The sequence below is a fragment of the Xenopus tropicalis genome, chromosome 4, assembly GCF_000004195.4.
Source record: "Xenopus tropicalis strain Nigerian chromosome 4, UCB_Xtro_10.0, whole genome shotgun sequence".
NCBI classification, from domain to species: Eukaryota; Metazoa; Chordata; class Amphibia; order Anura; family Pipidae; genus Xenopus; species Xenopus tropicalis.
In genome coordinates this window covers 69,009,593-69,034,974 of record NC_030680.2, presented here as the reverse complement: position 1 = coordinate 69,034,974, position 25,382 = coordinate 69,009,593, and the positions used below count along the sequence as shown (strand labels likewise).

General features: G+C 42.0%; 1 protein-coding gene across 1 annotated transcript in view; it reads left to right on the top strand.

Annotated features, from left to right (window-relative positions):
* The first annotated feature begins 17,653 nt into the window (after nucleotides 1-17,653).
* lrp3 (LDL receptor related protein 3) overlaps nucleotides 17,654-25,382 on the top strand; it is a 36,143-nt gene continuing 28,414 nt past the window's right edge. The window contains exon 1 of the mRNA XM_002935794.5: nucleotides 17,654-18,117. Coding sequence (XP_002935840.2) covers nucleotides 18,063-18,117 — 55 coding nt within the window. The 5' untranslated portion in view covers nucleotides 17,654-18,062. The remainder of the gene's footprint in view (nucleotides 18,118-25,382) is intronic.

Genomic DNA, 25,382 nt, shown 5'->3' with positions numbered 1-25,382 from the left:
ATAATGCAATATGTACATTTTGATATTAGAAAACATATTCCAATTTTTTTAATCAATTTTTCATTTATTTTTCTTTAAAGAAAGAGTATTATACAATAATATTTATGGATGTAACCAATATTTTCCTGTTTAACCCTTTCACTGCCAGCCGTTTTGGTATAAGCGGAACTTGTATTGCCAGACAGTTTTTTAACATTTTGCACTGTTTCACTTTAGGGGCCTTTCCTCGGGGAGACTTTTAGTTTACCCAGGAAAACAATATATCATTTTTTTCAGGACAACCTAAGCTTTCAAAGTATGGTAGAATTTTTGTGTAATTCCAATTCTGTAACAAGATATAGGCTTCTAAATGTCTAAAAATGAAAAAAATAAAATAAAAAAAATCCATAATATAAACACACATACTAGAAACAGAAATTATTTTATGCAAGAATATACAACTGATTTAGAAAGTCCCATGTCTCCTGAACGTGCCAATACCAACTATATATAGTTTTAGTGAAATTTCTCACTTGTATAGGTCAAAAACTCCCAGCAGTACACTACCAAATTTCCAAAGCACTGCTCCAGAAAGCATCATACTTTAGATTTCAAGGCCAAAAATTCCACTAACAGAAGGTTTATCCCAGAAAAATGTACATTTTTGGAAAGAACAGATTCTGGGGAGTCCAGAATAGGCATAACTGTCTGTCTACTCCAAACTATCAAGTCGCAATGCTTTCCTAAATTTATTGGTTTTTATCAAAATTTGTGAAATTTTTAAAAAATAACTTCAAAGCTTCCAGTCTATAGTATCTTATTTCCTACAGGTCATAAAGTAACCAAATAAAACACCCTAAATATGAACACCAGGGGTCCACTGAACAGATTGATGCCCAATATGTATAGGTTTACCTAAGTATGTGGCATGTAGGGGCCCCAATGTGAACATAACCCCATATATTCTGTCATTTCTGTAATTTCAGCTCCAGCAAAATCAACACATTTACATCATTTATGTGGGAGAAAGCTAGTAAAAAGTACGCTCACCCCAGAAAATCATATATTTTTGGAAAGTACCCATCCCCCCGAATCTAAAATTGGTACCCATGTCTTTCTACTCCAAAGTATCAAGCCGCACAGCTTTTCTAAAGTTGGCAATTTTGATGACATTTCCAAAAATCCCCTCAAAACTTCAACTTTGCAGCATCTTATCTCCCACATAGCATTAGGTACCAATATACTGCTACTAATCGGCCTCCTGCTACTAATCGGCCTCCTGCTACTAATCAGCCTCCTGCTACTAATCGGCCTCCCTAACTCCCATCTTTCCCCCCTACAGTCTATATTAAATACTGCTGCCAGAATTCTCCTCTCATGCAGGAGAGTTCAGGCCCTTCCCCTGCTAAAGTCCTTATCGTGGCTTCCTATTAAACAAAGAATATTTTACAAACTCCTTCTCTTAACCTTCAAAGCCCCCCATTCGTCTGCTCCTCACTACATCTCTTCCCTTGTGTCTCTGTATGTTCCTGGCCGTCTCCTCGCAGAGCAATCGTTTGGTTGCGCCCCCTACTACAACTGCTGTTTCCCGACTTAAACCTTTCTACCTTGCTGCCTCTTACATTTGGAATGCCCTCCCTGATTTCCTCTGGAGAGAATCCTCCCTCAGTCTTTTTAAAACCAAACTAAAAGACTACCTTTTGGAGCACTTGCCCAGCACCTGACCAGGGAACTAGCACTTATATTGTAATGTCACCCACTGTGACCTACAGCACTTATATTTGCCTATTTGTGTCTGTAAGTTACCCTCCCATATAGATTGTAAGCTCTACGGGGCAGGGACCTCCATCCTCTTGTGTCTTTGACTCTTAACTTATTGCAACTGTATCTTGTATTTATTTGTGCTTATTGTAATACTTTGTATTTATCTATTTTAATACCCCTGTTTATATTAATGTATTCTACTGTACAGTGCTGCGTACATATAAATAAAGTTATACATACATACATACATATAAAACACAAGGGAAAACAGCAGGCAGGCACTTCTGGTATCCACAATACGTCAGAAAGTCAAAGGAAGCAGCTAGTAATATTCATAAAAGTTCATAGTTTATTTAATCTATAAAACATCAGACAAAAGCCTTACGCGTTTCGTACCTAGGGGTACTTAATCATAGGCTGCTTTACTATCAAGAAGACACACACTATTTAAAGACATAATGGCCAATAGGAGGATTCCAAAAATGGACCAATCACGTTATACAATTCATTAGCATAAACAGCCAGTTGTAAAGAATCTCCACAGGCCTATCACATTATATAATAGCTTTTAAACAAATTGTAAAGGAATCACTATGGGCCAATCACATTATATTGATATTGATATTTCTTATTGGATGTTTACCAATATAAAACACCCTAAATGTGAACGCCAGGGGTCCACTGAACAGTTTGATGCCTAATATGCATAGGTTTACCTAAGTATGCGGCATGTAGGGGCCCCAATGTGAACATACTCCCATATGATTAATTATTTTAGACATTTCAGCTCCAGCAAAATCAGCACATTTACATCATTATATGTGGGATAAAGCTAGTAAAAAGTATGCTCACCCCAGAAAGTCATATATTTTTGGAAAGTACACATCCCCCCGAATCTAAAATGGGTACCTGTGTCTTTCTACTCCAAAGTACCAAGCTGTAAAGCATTCCTAAAGTTGCCAATTTTGATAACATTTCCAAAAATCCCCTCGAAGATCTCTAAATCTGATTTGTTTATCAGAGATCTTGGGCATATAACAATATGAGCACAGTGAACAGAACTTGACTTGAAAATGCATTTAAAATCCATATTTTAATTATTGTTTGCTATTATAAAGCATTTGTTTTGTATTCCTATCAGCTACGTTGTTATAGGGATAGTTAACCTGAAGGCTTAAACTGCCATATTCTTGCTAATCAAGAGCTTTTAGAGTAGGACTGCACGAAAAGACAGGTTCTAAATGACTGTTCTCATGTTATTTTCAACAAACCCATGTAAATATGAATATCTAACCTGCAAACCTGTGATCTTAGCAATGTTTGCAAATCATTTGCAATCTTATGGGTTGGTATTTTAGTAGGTATAAAATCTTTGATATTAATATGTGTCCATTGACCCTTAAGCTCCTTCAAAAGAAGCCAAAACAACGGTTTGGCATGCAATGAAACATCAGGAGCCACCAATTCTTTAAATCCATTGATTGGGTGGCTCTGGAAGAGAAAGGAGTGCAACCCCCATTCCAGCCGAGAGCAGTAAGTACACGATTTGTGAATACCAATGAGAAATGATTATAGCCCTGGGTAAATAACACTGATTAGTGAAATAGGTGGATCAGAAAGCAGCAGGTTTAGTTTGTGGAAGTTTTATTTAAGCATGTAACACACAAGTCTCCATTCTCACACAGCCATGACAGCCCATAGGGGAAACCTATACACATAGGGAAGATGCCTCTGCAAAAAAAAAATATTGCATATTTCTATTGTGATCTTTATTGAATAATGGTGAAATACATGGCAAACTGAAACACCAACTGCTACAGAATTTAAAACCTTTATATGGATACAGTCAACATTCCCTTGATTATAACTGATATTATCAGGAGCAGCCACAGGTGGGTGGCTGGCAGGTATAGCCACAGGTGGGTGGCTGGCAGGTAGGAGCCTATATGCTGTGTAATATGGATATAACGGGTACTGTTGTATATAGGCAGAAGGCATATTGAGATGCAGAGAATTTATTAAGGATTCAGCAAGAAATACAAGTCCATAAAACAGGCGTGGTCAGAGGCAGGCGGCAAAACAATACAAGTCCGTTAAGCAGGCAAAGGGTCAGGACTGGCAGCAGGCAAGGAAGGTCCGAATAACAGGCAGTGGTCAGGGGCAGGCTGAAGACAGAGAGGAGTCAAATAAACAGGCCGAGGTCAAATACCGGGAGATCCAACAGAAGTCAGGGACAGGAGACGAGGAACGGAACCAGGCAGGAGTCAGGCAGGTATGGTCACAGGAACACAGGAAGGTATGGGTGCAGGAACCAGGTAGGAGTCAGGCAGGTACGGACACAGGAATCACAAAAAAGGCTTAATGAACAAGCAACCAGGGGTTGCTTCTAACTGGCTTATAAAGCCCGATAATTGTCCAATTGCAACCACCTGGGCTTACTAAGGGAGGAGGAGGTGACAAGTCAGAACAGTGGAGCAAAGAGGGGTGAATATAATGTTTAGAGCTGGATGCCCAAGGTCTCAAGTGGCTCAATGGAGTAATGCAGAACCTGCCGAATATAAAGTCCAGAGTTCGAGTACAGGCAGGTCCTGACATTACCCCCCCCTGAAGGATCGACCTCCGGGCGATCCCCAGATCAGGTGGATGCATGTACTCAATGTGAAAGTGTCCTTTAGAAGAGATCTGTTGTGATGTATAGAACAAATTGTCCAGAGAAGCACTGAAATGTTTTAGTTTTACCTTGCTGACCATGGCTAACGTCACATCATTTAACAAAAAACTTGAATTCTTTGCATTAATAGAAAAATTGACAAATTGCATGGGAACAAAAAGAAACAGGAAAATACTTAAAAAGACTTGAAATGATTGTCTGCAAAAAGTTATGCCAAATAAACCAGGGGCAGAAACAACTGAATTGCCAGAGACAGGAGCCGATGAGATGCCAGGGTCAGGGGCCAGAACAGGAATGTCACCAAAGCTGGAAACCAAAACAGGTAAAGTGCCACAATCAGGAGCAAAAAGGTCATCAGAGTTGGGGGCCAGAGCAGGTGCAAGAGGATTGCCAGAAGCTGTTGCCACAGCAGATGAGTTGCCAGGGTCAGGAGCCACAGCGGAGTCGTCGCCAGGGTCAGGGGCCACAGCGGAGTCGTCGCCAGGGTCAGGGGCCACAGCGGAGTCGTCGCCAGGGTCAGGGGCCACAGCGGAGTCGTCGCCACACAAAACACCCACTACAGGTGGAGGACCATTATAGACACCCACTACAGGTGTAAGAGAGACGCCCAGGGAAGCAACAAGACCACCAAACACTACAACAGAACTGGCAGAGTCTGGGACACCAGAACTACCAGATCCAGTAGCAGGGATGGCAGGTCCGGAAGCATTTTTGTCCTCAGAGGCTGGTGGCAGAAGTATTGGCACTGAAGCTGGAGCAGGCACGACCGCTGGCACCGAGGCAGGAGCAGGCACGACCGCTGGCACCGAGGCAGGAGCAGGCACGACCGCTGGCACCGAGGCAGGAGCAGGCACGACCGCTGGCACCGAGGCAGGAGCAGGCACGACCGCTGGCACCGAGGCAGGAACTGATGGCTGGAGAACTGGCACCGAGGCAGGAACTGATGGCTGGAGAACTGGCACCGAGGCAGGAACTGATGGCTGGAGAACTGGCACCGAGGCAGGAACTGATGGCTGGAGAACTGGCACCGAGGCAGGAACTGATGGCTGGAGAACTGGCACCGAGGCAGGAACTGATGGCTGGGTAGCAGACACCGAGGCAGGAACTGATGGCTGGGTAGCAGACACCGGAGCAGGCACTGGCTGGGTAGCAGACACCGGAGCAGGCACTGGCTGGGTAGCAGACACCGGAGCAGGCACTGGCTGGGTAGCAGACACCGGAGCAGGCACTGGCTGGGTAGCAGACACCGGAGCAGGCACTGGCTGGGTAGCAGACACCGGAGCAGGCACTGGCTGGGTAGCAGACACCGGAGCAGGCACTGGCTGGGTAGCAGACACCGGAGCAGGTACAGGAACCGGAGACTGGACTGCGGGTACAGGAACCGGAGACTGGACTGCGGGTACAGGAACCGGTAGGCTAATAGCAGGTGCTAGAGCAGGCAGCAGCAGCTTTCGGGGAGCCGGCATAGGAGCGGAGGGTTGCAGTTCAGGCACAGAAGCTGAGGGTTGCAGTTCAGGCACAGAAGCTGAGGGTTGCAGTTCAGGCACAGAAGCTGAGGGTTGCAGTTCAGGCACAGAAGCTGAGGGTTGCAGTTCAGGCACAGAAGCTGAGGGTTGCAGTTCAGGCACAGAAGCTGAGGGTTGCAGTTCAGGCACAGAAGCTGAGGGTTGCAGTTCAGGCACAGAAGCTGAGGGTTGCAGTTCAGGCACAGAAGCTGAGGGTTGCAGTTCAGGCACAGAAGCTGAGGGTTGCAGTTCAGGCACAGAAGCTGAGGGTTGCAGTTCAGGCACAGAAGCTGAGGCAGGACAAGGCCGCTGTCTGGGTGCTGGAATAGGACAAGGCCGCTGTTGCTGGGACACTGGCACAGAGGCCGGAGCAGGAGACTGAAGCGCTGGCACAGAGACTGGAGCCGGCAGAGGTGCAGGCACAGGAGCTGAAGACAGCAGAGGTGACTTGGTTATATTCGAAAAACAAATAAATTGAGGTTCGGGTCTGAGATCTTGAGGGGCTGATACAACAGGAAAAGAAACAGAAGAAGGTTGGAGGATAGGCGGATTCTTAGAGACAGACCGGCCTCTAAACCTAGTGGTAAATGCCGTAGGTATTTCTTCCTCATCTGAGTCCAAATCTTCCCATTCTTCGTCATCAAAAATATCTTGCCAATCTTCCTCATCAGGTGAATCTTCACAAAACTCTTCCTCAGAAAATTCTTTTACCTCGGAAAACTCACTGGAAGAAGTTGAAGCAGGTGGGCAGGTCTTGGGCCTGGGTGAATACCTTGGAACCGGAGGGGTGAGTTGGAAAGTTTTAGGCCGTACAGCAACAGAAGGATTTGAGGTGGAGGAAAATATATCTGAAACCGGCCATAAATCTCCTGTGAATGTTGCCTTTAAAAATGAAAGAAAAGAACAGGGGTCTTCTAAAAAATGTGCATCTTCATCGATGCAGGTTTCAGCCCACTCTGCGGCCTCACCGCCCAAAAGGAAAAGAATAATCAATTTGCTCTTCATATTGTCAGGAGCTTCCTTAAAAAATTGAACTGTAGAAAACTTTTTACATAAGTCAAGTAAATAATTGAATGAGTCTTCTTCCCCTTCATACCTCTTAATGGATGAAAGCCATTCTGCAGGGAGTTGTAGTTCAACATTGCTTTGAACCGCAGAGTTACCAGCAGGCTCCTTGTTATGTGGCTTGTTCATTCTATCAGGAGCAGCCACAGGTGGGTGGCTGGCAGGTATAGCCACAGGTGGGTGGCTGGCAGGTAGGAGCCTATATGCTGTGTAATATGGATATAACGGGTACTGTTGTATATAGGCAGAAGGCATATTGAGATGCAGAGAATTTATTAAGGATTCAGCAAGAAATACAAGTCCATAAAACAGGCGTGGTCAGAGGCAGGCGGCAAAACAATACAAGTCCGTTAAGCAGGCAAAGGGTCAGGACTGGCAGCAGGCAAGGAAGGTCCGAATAACAGGCAGTGGTCAGGGGCAGGCTGAAGACAGAGAGGAGTCAAATAAACAGGCCGAGGTCAAATACCGGGAGATCCAACAGAAGTCAGGGACAGGAGACGAGGAACGGAACCAGGCAGGAGTCAGGCAGGTATGGTCACAGGAACACAGGAAGGTATGGGTGCAGGAACCAGGTAGGAGTCAGGCAGGTACGGACACAGGAATCACAAAAAAGGCTTAATGAACAAGCAACCAGGGGTTGCTTCTAACTGGCTTATAAAGCCCGATAATTGTCCAATTGCAACCACCTGGGCTTACTAAGGGAGGAGGAGGTGACAAGTCAGAACAGTGGAGCAAAGAGGGGTGAATATAATGTTTAGAGCTGGATGCCCAAGGTCTCAAGTGGCTCAATGGAGTAATGCAGAACCTGCCGAATATAAAGTCCAGAGTTCGAGTACAGGCAGGTCCTGACAGATATTTTATATCATCTTGACTAAAATATTTTTTTCCCCTTTTTTATGCAGCCATCTGCTGAGCTATTCAGGCCATATGAGTGAGAGCCGCTGTCAATTCTTGAGCCCAAAAAGAATGAAAGTTTCAACAGGAAACCAATTGATTATTGCCAACTTTTAGTTTTTTTGTTCCTCCTGGCTGCTGTAGATTTGTATTTCACTGAATAATGTAGCCAGTAATACTAACATGCTATTCCATCTAGCATAGGTACATTAGATTAGAGGACAGGGTCATATCTGTGGGCTTCAAGATCAGACCACCTGCTGCACAAAGGCCGTACCATCTCCTGCATTTCTGGGTTACACCATCAGCTTCAGCCTGAGATACCATCTTCCAGACCATAAGATCCCTTGGTAACATCAGTTTCTAGAATCCTGAGATTCTCTGGGTGGCACTACGGTAAGTAGAGATAAGTAATAATATATGTGAGAAAATGGTGACTGACTGTGTGAGAGAATGTGAGATATAAAAGGCTTTGCCTACCTGCACATCATGTCTATACAGTAGAACCCACACCCTGTTAGTTATGTATAGAGTTCTGTAGTTCTGTAGTTTTTCAAAGGCAAGGGTTTTTTTCCCTATCTGAGGCAAATTGGCAGCTGCTTCAGATGAGGTTTTTTTTACCTTCTCCTGGAAGTTAAGTTTAGTTAAATGAGTTCAATGAGTTTAATGAGCAAAGGTAGGGACTTCATAGACACGTGCAGTTTAAGCCTCTTGTGTTGTCTTTGTTCGCGTCACGTCTGTCATGTTTTGTGAGGAGTTACACCCGGCGTGAATGGTGTATGAATGCCAGTAACAGGGTTGAAGCCTTGCCGTGGCGTTACTGCTCACATGTAGAAACATGTGCTAATTCAACCAATGTTGTGACTGTGAATTAAGTGTTTTTTCATTGGCACAATTTGTTTGTCTTTATTGGGCAGTAGATTTATCCAGGTCAAAATTGTCTTTAAGATTTCGTTTTTTTGTTTCAATAGGGATAGTTTACCGTAAAAAGTCATTTTATTATCTTACAAATGATATTCTTAGATAATTTGCAGTTGGTCATCTTTTTATGGTTTTAGAATGATTTAACTTTTTGTTTATCAGCTCTCACTAAGCCTGAATTGTTCTTAATGTCAGAAAGTCAATTTAACACTATCTTTCTGAATATGATTAAAAACAAGCAAAATTGAATAAACAATAATCTTATACCAAACTGAAATATTTGTATATTAGCCCCACTTTCCTCATTGTCTTGCACATTAAATGCCATCAATAAGTAAACTGTACAGATGAAATGGAATGGGATAAAGAGGCCTGGGTCTGTCTGGATCTGCCCAGGTTGTACAACTTGGGAAAAATGGCTGGACCCACCACAAAAGAGAAGGCTTAAAGGAACAGTAATGCCAAAAAATCAAAGTGTATAAAAGGAACTACGGTATAATGTACTGTTGCCCTGCACTGGTGCAACTGGTGTATTTGCTTTAGAAACATTACTATAGTTTAGTAAATGACGCTGCTGTGTAGCCATGGGGGCAGCCATTTAAAAGAGAAAAGGCACAGGTTACATAGCAGATAACAGATACGTTCTGTACAATACAATGGTGTTTTATCTGTTATCTGCTATGTAACCTGTGCCTTTTCTCCTTTTTCCAGCTTGAATGGCTGCCCCCATGGCTACACAGCAGCTTTTTATATAAACTACAGAAGTGTTTCTGAAGCAAATGTACAAATTTTACCAGTGCAGGGCAACAGTGCATTGTATTATGATTACTTAAAAACATTTTTATTTTTTGGTGTTACTGTTCCTTTAAAGCAGTTGTTGCTTCTAAAAGGTTCCATTTTTATTTACAATTTTTTAAACAATCATTTTGTTTATGGGCACTTAATCATAGGGTCCCCAAAACTCAGTAGGCTATTCAAATGATTGTTTAAAGAATGTAAGACTGTCACCCTTTTTAGATGCTAAGCAAACATATCAGTTTGGAAAACCAGTGAATGCCTCCTATCTATGTGATAGTGTCCTATATCTAGTGCCAGTTCATGGTATTCTAGGAAAAACATGACACAGTAATGCTGAGATACTATTAAGGGCTCTGGCACTCGCGAGGCTTTTTCGCGATTTCCCGAAATCGCGCCGCTGCGTGTGCAATCCCACCGGCGACGTACATTTTCGCAGGTGATGGCAACTCGGGGAGATTAGTTGCCCGCGAACAGGGAGATTTGTCGCGGGCGACTAATCTCCCCGTGTGCCAGAGCCCTAATGCGAATATCCCGGCTATTCAGTCATAATAGATAACCCCACTGACTGGTTTGGTTTAAATTCTTGCTATTTAAACTTTGGAGTGAGACACTTCATTTCTCTGGTCATAGTCTCATTAGTTAGACTGTAAGCCCATAGGGCAGGAACCTGCTCTAGTGATGTCTATGTATCACACTTAGGGGCACATTTACTAAGCAATTTTGAGAAAAAGTCACAATTTTACGAATGGATTTTTGCCAGTACTTGAGTTTTTTGAAAATAACTCCCATAATTCGTGATTTATTAATGTTTAGTGAATTTTTTTTGTAAAAAAAAAATTCAGCAGGTTTGATCTGTCGAGTGCCAATTTCTGTTTTTAGAAAAGACAACTTTAGTGATGGTTATATTTTTTCAGCCACAATATGGATGCCAAAATGCATACATACAGCTTCCAAGTGAGAAAATAACTTGTTATTTACCCCTTTCTGTCCACTTCTAGAAAGTCATGTAAGTAGTGGGCTATGGTGCTGTAGCTTGACTTAGCTTCCAAACACCAATGAATGAAAGTTCTAAAGCATTCACAAAATGCACAAGATTTCATACAACCCCTGAGTAAACATATGCCCCCAAAATCACTACCCTGGAAGAAACAACCAGTGAATTTGAAACTATATGGGTTTCAAGGCAAGCAGAGTCTATATCAAATTTGGCTTTTTTTAATTTTTAAAGTTATCTGGCCCCTGCACTCCCAGCCTCACCTTTTAAGCACATGATAGCCCTTTCACACCTATCTTGGGCCAGGGGGAGTGAGGGGTGGCAGCTCCCTGGAGCATTCAGCATCCCCACCCCCTGGCAGTCAGAAACATTTAGTGGGTCTCCATTTTAAGAATTGCAGCTTTCTTTCTCTCTCAGTCTTGTTTGTGTATCCACTTCTCAGTATTGACTCTCAGGGTGCCCCTAAAGCATGGACTTTCTATCCTAACATTGACCAATGCTCATTTTTGTCTACCCCCTTATATAGGCTTACCTAGAATAAACTTTATGAACAACAGGAACAATAAGGGAAAATAATATCATAACTAACATTTTAATAACTACAATTTACATACCGTAAGTAGAAGTTGTTCTTTCTGAAGCAGTTATGCTGGTGAGGCGTAGGAACATTCTGTATTTCCCACGTCACACCAGTAATACTTCCCATGACACTGGAGCTGGAATATGTTCCCACTGTGCATAGCACAAATCATAAAAATAGTTTTGTACCGTATGATGGAATTTGTTTAAAGCTGTTTGTACAATATTTAATAATCTGACACTGATGAGCCCCCTACACCCTGGCATACTTTTTTTAATTATAAAACAGTATTTTCAGATTTTAAAAAAAATTTAAGTGGCAGTAATATTGCAAATCTTTAACTGTATTTTCATTACTATTTCACAAAATTCTTCTCTTGCCATCAGTAAAAAATAAATAATAGAATGCTTCTTATGTGGTGAAAACATTTTATTTGTTATGTCTTATTAAAGCAATCTCATATATCCTTGTATATATATCTATCTATATTTATGCTGGGGTAATGTGTATATATATATATATATATATATATATATACAAAAATGCTTAGAAGCTGCACACCATACAAGGTGATACTACCTGGGTGCCTGTGCAAAAAGAATTAAACAGGCATAGAAGTGACAGCACACACAGGATTTTCACACACAGTTGAGAAGTATTGCAAAATAATAATCAGAGGTTTATTTAGACCAACGTTTCAGCTCCACACAGGAACTTTCGTCAGGGAACGAAAAGTTCCTGTGTGGAGCTGAAACGTTGGTCTAAATAAACCTCTGATTATTATTTTGCAATACTTCTCAACTGTGTGTGAAAATCCTGTGTGTGCCGTCACTCCTATGCATATATATATATATATATGCACTCAGTTGTAAACAGGACACATTTGGTCACAGTGTTTGTACAAACATGCATAAGCCGACGCACCCCGTCAAGGCAGTGCCCATCGTGTCAGTCCTAAACTAGTTTAAAAGTGATGTATCCACACCTTGCTAATTAACCCTCTTAAATGCTGAGCTATTGGGCAGTCCTTTAAAGGGTATATAGTATATGGAGGTGGTTACTCCTATACATGCATTTTTGCCATTCTGTATTTTAGGAGTGCTGAGACAGTCTAGATCAGTGCTGTCCAACTGGCGACCCCCCTCTGTGTGGCCCCCCACCTGTCTGGCTGCTTTGATGGCTTACCTTTGAGTAAGCATTAAATGGTATCAGTACTGTGATTAACTGCCCCCCTGCATGGTTCTCACCTCAGATTCAGGCTGTAATCCCTCTGTATTGTTTAAAAATGTAATCCCCTGTGTTTTTCACACCTTTTAATACCTGCATTGTTCACCCCCTGCAGTGTTCACACCTCAGGCTCAGGCTGTAATCACTCCCATTGTTCATTTCTTCACACCTCAGACATAGGTACTGTAGGCAGAGTATGGCACATACAGCCAGCATAGGGCAGGTAGAGTAGGCACACACAGGCAGCATAGGTCAGGGAGGGTATGGCACACACAGGAAGGGTAGGGCAGGCAGAGTATGGCACACAGAGGCAGCATAGGGAAGGCAGAGTATGGCACACACAGGCAGGGTAGGGCAGGCAGAGTATGGCACACACAGGCAGGGTAGGGCAGGCAGAGTATGGCACACAGAGGCAGCATAGGGAAGGCAGAGTATGGCACACACAGTCAGGGTAGAGCAGGCAGAGTATGGCACACACAGTCAGGGTAGGGCAGGCAGAGTATGGCACACAGAGGCAGCATAGGGAAGGCAGAGTATGGCACACACAGTCAGGGTAGGGCAGGCAGAGTATGGCACACACAGGCAGGGCAGGGCAGGCAGAGTATGGCACACAGAGGCAGTATAGGGAAGGCAGAGTATGGCACACACAGGCAGGGTAGGACAGGCAGAGTATGGCACATACAGACAGCATAGGACAGGCAGAGTGCTGCCTATGTGTGCCATACTCTGCTTGCCCTATGCTGCTTGTGGGAGGTGAACCTGGCAGGGGTTTGTTGTGGGAGTTTGTTAGCAGTTGGAAATAGCCATTAAATGGTCCCTAAGGTGTGTAATTATGTACTGGGGGTTGCTCTGCTATCCTCAGGGGAGGAGGAGGCATATGGAATTTAAGGGTATATCTTAATATGACATAATTCTTTCACATATGAATGATGGTTGATATCCCCACAGTAAGGACCAATCATTTGGGATTTTGCTGTGCTACCACCATTGTGATAAAATAGGTGTGGTTTGAAGTGGGTGTGGTTTCAAAAAGGGGAGTGGTCAAAACTGGCTTCCATTAGCGGCCCTCCACCATGTATGCTAGAGAAATTCCGGCCCTCGGCACCGTAGAAGTTGGACAGCACTGGTCTAGATGTATATAGTTCAACCAGGTCGTGCACCCAAACTTTTCTCTTGAATTATGGGATGAGCAACATTGCCACTGAATATGTATATAGTAAATGGAGGTGGTAACTCCTTTAATGTCAGCTCTCCCAATATTCCCACCCCTTAAAGGACTGCCCAATAGCTCAGCATTTAAGAGGGTGGATACATCGCTTTTAAACTAGTTTAGGACTGACGCAATGGGCACTGCCTTGACGAGGCGCGTCGGCTTATGCATGAGGCATGGGCAGGCAATATATGATTGACAGCTCAAATTTTAAATACATTTATAACAGATATAGATGATTTAATTACAAAAAGAATTTGGGTTTCAAGTTTAATTTTTAAAGGTGTTTTATTATACAGCTTTTTATGTGTGGGTGACAGGTCCCCTTTAAGCAACATTTTAAAGATATTCCATTTTCCTTCTGTGTTTAACCCTGTGAAAAGCCTTTCCCAATGAATACATTGCAGAGATACCTTTATACTGTCTAAAATTGAGTGTTTTAGTTAATCCCTTATAAAGCTGTCTCTGCAGCATTATCTCAAAGAAGACCATGTTACGATCACTATTCCCTAAATGCTCATCCAAACAAATGTTAGAGATGAGTTCAGTATTATTAGTTATCACCAGCTCCATAAAAGAATCATTCCTAGTAGGTTTTTGAACTGCCTGAAACAAAAGTTGTCATTTAACAATATAAAGTTGTCAACTAACAATAAAAATGACTAAAAAATCAATGACTTGCTAAATCAATCTTTCAAAGGTTTATTTTGCTTAAGGTTTTGGGTCCCCCACAGGGACCTTCATCAGGAGTCAAGTACTGTATGACTCCCAACAAAGGTCCCTGTGGGGCACTGAAAACTAGTGAAATAAAAGTGCTGTTCTTCTGCATTGTTTATGATGTTTTTCAGCTCAACACCCACATAAAACAACTGTATATGGTGTGCACCTTACGTCCCTTTACTTGTCTATATATATATATATATATAAAACATAATCAGGAGAGGGCACTCACCACCAAAACAACAGATGCCTGGGTGCTGGGTAGGGTAGCCACCATGTAGAGCAGGGGTGGGCAAACTTTTTGGCTCACGGGCCACATTTACTTACCCCCGGGCCGGACCGGGCCAGCGATACGCCCCCTTCGTCTCTTTAATTCCGGCCCGCCAATGACACCAAGTCTCGCGTGATGAGACTTGGCGTCGTCGGCGGGCCGGATTAAAAAGGCCAAGGGGCCGGATGTGGCCCACGGGCTGTAGTTTGCCCACCCCTGATGTAGAGAAAAAAAGGACTCAGCACTCACAGGATTTGTATAAAAAAACAAAAAATTCTTTAATGTGCAATATCAACGTTTCGGTCACATCTTGGGACCTTTTTCAAGATGAAAGAATTTTTTGATTTTTTTTTTGTTTCTCTCTCTCGCTCTCTATATATATATACACTATGATACGGTGCAAAATAAAGCTCATCTCTTATATATAGACAAATGTCTTATAATGTTAAAATGCCCCAGCCCCTTTCCTGTTTTTGTACAATGTTTACCAGGCTGAGAGGAAGGCTTTGTGAATTGTATCAAATTCAACAGTAGACACTGCACAAAATGTCTAAAATTTACTCTCTATAGGCATGCAAAGAACATATATAAAAATAATGGATGCATCATTGCTTTTATACATTTTACTGTGGCTTGATAAGTGAAACAGAGAACATCACTCTCTTTCAGAGCTGGTGCTTTTTCAGAAGTAACACCCACACACCAGGGGTAGACAGGATAGGCTTCTGCCTGGCGCCCCCTAATCGTTGCGCCCTAGGTAGCTGCCTCTTCTTCCTACCCCTAGTTCTGCCCCTGAGCCATGGTCCTACAGAATGTTTGCGTGTGCGTGTGTGTGGCTGTCTAACTGCTATGTAATTACTACAAAGTCTTCACTCTTTTAAATATCAACAAACAGTCCAGATGCCATTTCATCTATTTTGCCAGTCCCCAGCGATCCATTCTTCAGAGCTAATTTGCCGTGGGATGTGCAGATTAACCACGGTCTGCTGAAGAAGATTTTGTGCTCCTGGTTCTTCATTGAAGATCATTGATATCTGTCTTAAGGCATTCTTACTGTATAGAACAGCATGGAATGATGCTGCTAAAAGGCAGCACTGTCATATTTAAAATGGTTATGTGAATTTTGAATGATGTTATGGTTACTAATAAGCACTAAAGTCACAAACATAACATACTTTGAAAAGGCAACACCCTCAATACACATATAGTGTACTGAAGAAAAAGACACATAAACCAAATGGCAGAGTAGAGAATATCTTGTAGCAGATTTGGGCCAAGTTGCTTTAGAACAAATGTGTGGCTATCTTCTCCTTCCCCACCCACATAGCAATCTAAAAGAGGTAGTGGCGGGCACAGACCCACAGACACAGGGAAGATGAGCCAAGGTATTTAAAATAAAGCTTAGTGACTGCAGGGTGCAAACAGAAATCAATGGAACAGTAACACCAAACAATTTAAGTGTTTTAAAGTAATTAAAATATAATCTATTGTTGCCCTGCACTGGTAAATGTTGTGTTTGCTTCAGAAAGACTACTATAGTTTATATAAATAAACTGCTGTTTAGTCAAGGGGGCAGCCATTGATGCTGGAAAAAAAAAAAAGCCACAGCTTACACAGCAACAGATTGGCTCTGTAGAATACAATGTTATTTTATAGAATGTATCTCTTATCTGCTATGTAACCTTAGCCATTTACCCCTATTTTAACTTGAATAGCTACCCCTATGGCTACACAGCAGCTTTGTTTATATAAACTATAGTAGTGTTTCTGAAGCAAACACACAACTTTTAGGATAGTGGCACACAGGGAGATGTCTCACATGGTTACATTTCGGTGACCACGGATGACAAATCTCCTCTGAATGCTTTAGCACCGGTGATAAAGTGAATCGCAAATGGCAAAACACATGCAACACTTCGTTTTCCAAAGAATGCCTTCCCACCACTTTATTACAGGTAGGAAGACATTTCTGGGAGATTTGTTGCCCGCAGTAGATTTAATCGTGGGTGACTAATCTCCCTGTGTGCCACTGCCCTTACCAGTACCAGTAACGACTTTGATACATTTGCATTACTTGGTGTTACTGTTCCTTTAAGTATATATTATTAAACAGACCCCTAATTATGGGAACAGACCAGCTAACACAGGATAGTGAGGTAAGAAAGAAGTATATATTAGTAGGTACAACTGACAGTGAGCAGTGTAATTGGAACTGGGCTCAATTGCTCCCACATAAATTAAAATGCAAGTTTCAACAACTTTTCAAAAAGTGCTAATGAGAGAAGGCCTGAACTGGCATTCAAAATAGGCCCTGGCATTTCAAGTACACAGAGGCCCACACTGACAACATATTGACTGTCTATGCAAGCCTGGATTTGTGGCGAGGCCTGCATGGGGGGCACAGAATGGGGGTGGACTCGGGGTGCCTGAATTTTAAATCTAGCGCTGTGTCTATGGCATCTTACAGTGGCCCCTTTGGCATTTGCCAGAATCCACAGATTGCCAGTCCTGGCCTGACCAACCAACTCATCCCAGGTGTAGTACAGTCCTAAACACTTTAAGGGCAACACACTGTATGGCAAACTAAAGCTAGAATGTTGTTCTGCTTGGGGCCTTCCTCTGGTACTAATATATGCAGCCATGATTCAGGTTGGAAGTATGGATCATTTACCATTACCTACAGAAGCAAAACATCCTACTGGATATGGTGGCTCTGCTTCAGCCATCAGTCTATTTAAAATACCACTAATTACCAGTACAATGAGACACTTCTTGGTACCTCTATAAATGAATAATGAAAATGACGGCTATGATATAGTCACATCTACATCATTATCGGCCTGAATATGAGCAGACTTTACTGACAAGAATATGAAATAATAACCCCTCCCCCACTGTGTGCATTTGTGTGGCGTTCGCAATACTTTATTAATGTGGTGAAAACTGACCCGCAATAAGCCCATTGCTAGCGCTTACGCCGAGGCCCTCCAGCATATGCTGTACCGCAATACCCAGCAACAGCTTTGTAGCCCCACAGCTTGAGCGCACCACTGATTCCCTGTGTGGCTGAAGCGTTTGTTGCCGCCTTGAAACACGGTAACTAGAGGGAGGTTTATGAGTATGAGAGAGGTGCTTCTTTCCCAGGAGTTCTCTTTGTCTTTCCTACTCCAGCATAGCTGAAGGTGCAAGTGTGGCAGAGGGGGTTCGCCTGTGTGCCCGGCTGTGCGTGTCTGTGCGGAAGTGCTGCTCATTATCAGCTGCAGCCAGAGATGCTTCCCCGCCTCCACCTCCCATCCAGCAGCAGTAGCAGTAGCAGACAGGGGAAGGCTGAGCCGACCCAGCTACTGCATGTGCGCTCTGTTGTGGGGAGCTGACAAGTGCACACACAGCTGATGTGGAGCCTCTCCCCTTCAGTAGCCCCCTGGTCGGCTGACAAAGGACTACTGGCCCCCTGCCCGTCACCATGCCCGGTCCTTCCAGGCTGGAGCTGATCCATCACATCTCTGTGATTTGCCTTGGTGAGTACTGGGGACTGTATTGCTATTGTACCAATACAAATGCTTTCTAGTGTGCACCGTATCACTTTTGATCTCGTATATGTGTCTTATCGTATTTATTGACACTGCTCTAGGGGGATTCTATTCATAGGGGTGATAGCGGTGATACAATGCTAATGCAAAGCGGCATTTAAAGGGTTAACCCGGTGCTGTGACTGAATGGTGGTGGTGATGAGGCCATCTCCAGCTTGTGTGCTGCCATTATTGCATTACATGGAAACCGACGATCTCCAGCTCTGTGTATAGAAAGCTCCAGCAGTGAAATGGGTTAATACTATGATCTCATCTGCCACTGTGGGTACCAGGCTGCTTCCTCTGTGCTGCATGCTCTTCTTGCCTGTGTATTCCTCTGCTGGCAATATGGGTGACAATCTAATCAGTATTCAGTGTTCCTATAGCAGCCTATACATATATTGCTAAATATATACGCTCCTGCCCTGTTCTGTGGGTTAATTGCAGCAGGGAATTCAGTCAAGCAGATGCAATTGCGACAAGAGGACATCACCGGTGAAAACGTGTAATAGGGTAGAAACATGAGCATTCTGTTTATATTACAATAACTGCTCCAGTGACAGAAGTCTAAGCATTTCTGTCTGCACCTTATAATTGGAGTTGTCAGTCTTACACAGCAGCACTGAAGACTATGCATTGGGGTAAATTTATATTCTAATTTTAATGTCACTTTCAGTGACACCACAGATGTAAATTATGTAACTGTCTAAACATAAATTCAGATAAGAGTGGCATTTTTAAACATACATATGGATAAGTGGCATTTTTAAACATACTTTCAAATAAGTGGCATTTAAAAATAAAAAAAATCAATAACCACACAGATAACAAATGTGTAACTGGTTTGCAGTAGACTGTCACAGTTAGCATGCATTATCAATGAGTTCTAATGTTAACTTTAGTATGTTTACATTCTAATAACAGCAGTAGTGACTGGAAACCTGGATGTTCTGATTGCATTATGTACTACTATAGTAACAGCGTATACATAGATTTCGGTTGTAGGCTACAAGCTTCACACAAATGTACACTATAAATATTACAGTAGCTAGTCGTCTAATGCATTCATGCTCTGTATGTCTAATCACATCCAACAGCTTCTTTTCAGTTGTTGAACTGTTAACCCTTAGTTTAATATTTCACTGAGCTGGTCTCAGTTACAGCCAACCTTAGGGTTTCTGGCAACAATTTTTAGCTTACAACTGTCTTTCGTTCCTTACTTGCATTGCTCTGTGGGGTCTGCAGGCTGACTACATATGTTAGAGGGTTGCTTGGGCTTGTGATTACCATATGTGCAGTCTTGCTTATATGGATACCTTGCTTTATTCACTACTGAGTGTAAGTACACTATACTATTCATAAGGATTTCAAATTTGTTGCAGTTGAAGGTTTTCATTACTATGACCAGCATTTAAATGAAGGATATTTCATCTGCTATATCATTTTAGACCTGTATTTTCTTATCAATTCCTCATAACATTACAGCATGCAAGAGAAATCTGTGTGCATGTATAACTGCTCATTGCTAGAGCTTTAGGATCTGGCTAGTTAGAATTGCTGGATTGCAGGTATATTTTAATCCCTTTATGGTGGGACATATTGAATGACGTTATAGGTGTACAAAGGCTAAGAATGCTGAGAATTCATATGGCATTCAGTAGTACATTTATAAAGCTGAGAAAAAAGTGGTATTTTCTTAGTGGCATATCATCACAATTTTACAGCTAAATTATAGGTGTCATCAGAACTGATGAATTATATATATATATATATATATATAAATATTATTTTTATTTTGTTTTCTCATAACCCTGCTGTGATCTCTAAATGTCTGTAACTACTGTCCATTTCTGGCATTAACATGGGAGTATAATCTCTACATTAGGATTATAGTTTATAGAGTTTTTACAGAAAACAGTGGAAAATCCTGCTGTTTATTCATGGACTCCTGCAAATCACCATATGGCCATCGGAGCATTGTGTAATCAAAAGGCAGAACATTGAGTTTCTGCCTGCCCCTGGGACCCAGCAACAGTGTGCACAAAGGATCACTGGTGAATGTATTATTGTGCATAGATAGATGTAACAGGTCTGCTAGTGCTGGTCTGTTGGAGGCCTTTTGAGGACAAGGCTAGATGCTACTTACCTAGACTAGGAGAGCTAGGGACAAAAAACAGTGTGTTTTTTTTCTTTTAAATATAACCTAGCTTGTGACCATAAGTTATTTCAGATAATTGACCCTCTACATGAATACGACTAAACAGCAATGACCTAGAGTATTTATTTCTACCAGAAAGTATCTGATATTGGCTTGGTATTTTGTTTAACTAAAGTTATGCATAGTTTACATATAATTCAGACAAAAATGTATTGGTCCCCAGAGCATAAATTGTTACTTTCCCCTTACAAATTCACTTAGCAACCCTCATTAAGATGACCAGATCGGAATCTAAAATTGGTAAAATATTTTTTTCACCAAAAGTCCTCACAACATAGTAGTAATAATTCATGGTTTTGGCAGTCCTTCTTCACTCCTTTCTGCTGTTTGTGTTTTCAGGCATATGAAAGGATGCACAAAATGAATCCTTTTTGACTAAATTCCAAATAGAATGAAAAAAATATGAAATAATACCAAAGTGGATACAAATTTAAATATCAGAATTAGCAGTTCTCATAAACACTTCAGCAAAAATATGTAGTCTTTAGATCAATGCAAAGTTCCATTTTTATTTGTGTTACACTTAAATAATTGCTTTTGATTCTTTTTTATTAGGCCTATCCTTAAAAGTGATGTAAACCTCAGTGCTTAACAATTTCCAAATGTAATTGCCATTGCATACGGTATTTGTCTGTCCCTGTTCTGACTGTGTAGCAGATGTCAGCTCTCCTCCAGCCAAGACTGTATATGCCACAATGCTTGCATGCAGGTCTACTAATCTTCTGGCTTCTGCTACATTGTTTCAATATACAGGACCACCAAAAGCAGAAAATAACAAGGAACAGACAGATACTGTTCATTTGATTTAAATACATTTTATTAAAAAGATAAATAATGTAACAATGCCATTCTTATATTGTAAGTGGAAATACCCTAGGGTTACATAAGGTCAGACTGGGACTAAATGTACCTTTCTTGCTGCTTCTTGTCCTGGGTTCCACATGCTGCCTGCCTCGCTTAACAGGTTGCTGCCCTAAGCCTGGGCATTTGTGGCCATATCACAAATCTGGGCCTGGTTAGATTTCTAACAGTTTTTCTTTCATGATATTATGTAGTTGTCTAATTGTATTACAATGTAGCACTGTACATTACATTACATTACATTAACATTTATTTATAAAGCGCCAACATATTCCGCAGCGCTGTACAATAAGTGGGTTACATACATTGGACATACAGAGTAACATATAAAGCAATCAGTTACCGATACAAGAGGTGAAGAGGGCCCTGCCCAAAAGAGCTTACAATCTACAAGGAGAAAGGGTTGAGACACAAGGTGTGGGAATTGGCATGACCAGAGTTGTGAGAGGTGTGGCACAGGGTATTGCTAAACTAGATTAGGGTAAGCTTCTCTGAATAAATGTGTTTTTAGAGATCTCTTGAAGGCAGAGAGATTGGGAGAAAGTCTGACAGTTTGTGGGAGCGAATTCCAGAGAAGGGGGGCAGCCCTTGCAAAGTCTTGAATGCGAGCGTGTGAGGAGGGGATGAGAGAGGAGTTGAGGAGCAGGTCAGTAGAGGAGCGTAACAAGCGGGTTGGATGGTATCTAGAGATGATGTAGGGTGGGGCAGAGTTATGGACTGCTTTAAATGTGAGGGTCATTAGTTTGAATTTAATCCTGGATGGTAGGGGAAGCCAGTGCAGGGACTGGCAGAGTGGCACGGCAAAGGAGGAGCGGTTGGAGAGGTGTATGAGCCGGGCAGCAGTATTCATTATGGACTGGAGAGGGGACAGTCTTTGGAGGGGAAGGCCAATTAATAGGGAGTTACAGTAGTCCAGGCGAGATATTATAAGAGAGTGAATAAGAATTTTGGCAGCATCTTGGGTGATAAATGATTGGATTTTGGAGATATTTCTTAGGTGAAAGTGACATGATTTGATAAGTGATTGGATATGAGGGGTGAAGGACAGGGCAGAATCAAGGATAACCCCAAGGCACCGGGCCTGGGAAGATGGGGTGATGGTAGAATTGTTAACCGTTATAGATACCTCGGGAACAATGTGGGCGTTGGATGGGGGAAAGAGAACCAGTTCAGTTTTAGAGAGGTTTAATTTAAGGTAACGTTGGGACATCCAAGTGGAGATAGCGGACAGGCAGGAAGAGACTCGAGTTAGAAGCTTTGGGTTGAGATCAGGAGAGGAAAGATAGATCTGAGTATCGTCAGCATAGAGGTGGTACTGAAAGCCAAAAGAACTGATTATTTTGCCAAGTGAGGAGGTATAGAGAGATGTTGACAATATCTCCCACTGTACCTTGTGTTCTGTATTTTCTCATATTGACTGAAATGAAGAGGATTGCACAGAATAACAGGATGTTAAGCTAGTGTAGTAAGGTGCATTGACATCCTATTCTAAAATAGGACAAGTGCAGATCATTTTCTAGAAGGACATGTAAATAAAACATTTGAGATTTTCAAAAAAGTGGGAATTTTGTCTCCTCATCCCGTGTTATGTATAGTTCTTGTCAGGGTCAGACTGGGGGGTGCAGGGACCACCAGGGCTACTACTTTAGGGGCCCCTGCATCCCCCAATGGGCCCTCGCAGCAGCCTTCACACCGCCCCTGCAGGGGCTCCCACCACCCGTCCGACCCCCCCACCCTGATCGTGCATAAGTGAAATTTACCTTCAGCGTCTCAGGGGAGGGAGACCGGTGGAGCGCCTTGCAGGGATCAGGTCTGGTCCGCCGGGGCCCGGGTTTTTTCCCGGTCACCCAGCAGCACAGTCCGACCCTTGTTCTTGTTACCTTTTTGAATCTGTTTATAATTGTAATTACTGTGAATGAATATGGTGTGGGACAGTTTCCCTAATATCCCTGGTACATGACAGAAAATGGTGGGCTGTGCTTATTGGAATTGAACCAGAACTAGTGCACTTTTGGGACCCCAAAGAATAATCCTTTCTTTGTCCTTAAAAAACTTGATTGATGTAATTAACAAGAAAGGGGTACAAATCTTGTATTTCTTTTACTTTTCCTTTGTTGTCCCCAACTCATTTTGGACAGGTGCATTGCCTGGTATTTTTTTAAGCTGCCTAGCTTTGCTTCTGCCCCCACCTTATTTGCCATAATAGAATATTTTCTACAGAAGCCATTGGGAATGCACACTTTTTTTTACACTGTCCTGTTGGCTTCTTTAAAAAGTGAGGTGGGGATGAGGCAAAAAATTATTTGTTTGTATGATTTTACTCCCACCCAGCTACATTCTTTTGCCATCAGAAGAAATGTTTTTGTGGTGCACAGCTCTCACTGAGTTTTGTAGCACCAGAGAGGGGGGTACAAAGGAGAATTAATTATAGGTCAGTATTGTGATAGAGAAGAGGGAAGACACCTCTTTTGTAAGGAAGGTAATATGTAAAACTGGATGATTTTGAATGCTGCTAAAATAATGGAGGGCACCTCAGTGGAAAAGCTAGCTAGACAATGCTGTATTCAGGTCCAAACTGGGGGGTCAAAATAGGGCCTAGCATTTCAGGTACATAGAGGCCCAAACACCACCCCCCAGACCACTAAATACTGTCTATGGCAGCAGCCCCTTGGGCATTTGCCATCCACAGATTGCTAGTCCCAGCCTGGGTGTATTTACTGAAAGGCTGGTGGATATATGTAGTACAGGGAATGAAAAAAAGAATGCTTACTATAAGCAAAATGCTGCTGGGACAAACAATCTTAATACAAATTCTTAGTAGACAGACTGGTGAAAGGGCAGAATTAAGAGCTAAGTGGTTGTTACCTTCTGTCATGTTTCTCTACATTGACCAAACAAAGTCTGGGCTCAGAGTCTGGCTCTGATAGGGAGATAGCTTAGGAGTGCAGAAGTAAGCATCCCTCAGCAATCTCTTTGTGACAGCACCGATGTCTCCATAAAAGCAGCAATTCCCATAAATGGGAAGATGATATATGGAGTCATTTGTGCAGTGGGTCTTGGGTGCAGGGGTATTGTGAATTATAGAAGTCACAGCATTTGCATGCTAAATCCTTTAGAAATAATTTTTTTAAGGGTGTTCTAGACTGGTAATTTTGGAAGATGCCATTAATCATATTTTAGTTGGGAGGTTTCTAATTTTTGTAGTGATTCTATCAAAAAGGCTTGGTAGACTATTGTGAGACTTGACATTGTAGGGAGTGCTGTTATTAAAAGATCGAAAGTATGGATTTCTTGTTCTGAAAAACATTTTGTGACTGTGCATGTGGCTAATAGCGATTTTATCACATTTGCACCTTAACTCACTTGTGGGATTTATATTTTTCTTTCTGCATCTGTATGCAAGACAAAAACAACTTCCTTTCCGATGTCTTCACAGCTGCATGCTCTTCAACAGGTGTGTTCTGTTTAACAGCGCTTCAAGCAAACTATTATCATTACTCCTTGTTTTGCATCTGAAAGTCCTGGAGGATTTTGGCAATGCTATTAATTCTTGGCAACAGAATTCAGTCAATATTGAGACAGCTTTTCACTTGTCTGTAGATCTTGAATGCTTTGCCTCTGTTCAAAAAGCAATCCAGCCAGATAATTATTCTGTTGAGTGCTCCAAACTACTGTGTTAGGGAAACCTGGAAAACAACCATAGATAAAGATATATCCTAACTTTCGAATGAAGTATGGGTCTACCAGATGGAATATGAAATGGAAAAATAGAAACACAAATAAGTATTCTTGTATTTCCCTGATATACATATTCATGGTAACCTACTTTATTTCTTGGTTTGGTATTCTTTTGCTGCTCCTCAGTCTATGTTTGGTGCCAATACAAGCCATTCTAATAAATCCACCATCCTTTCTGTATTGTGGTGCGTTTTTATGCCAAAATTGTTACCATTAGTATATAAAACTATTTGTAGGATATACATGGTGATATACGTGTTTATGCAATAATACATATTCCTGGTGATATACAGATTTATGCAATAATACAGATATGTTGCATATTTCCTTGCTGTTCAATCATCAAGCAGAAAATTCTGATGCTAATTGCACTAATTTCAGAGCTACCATGTAATAA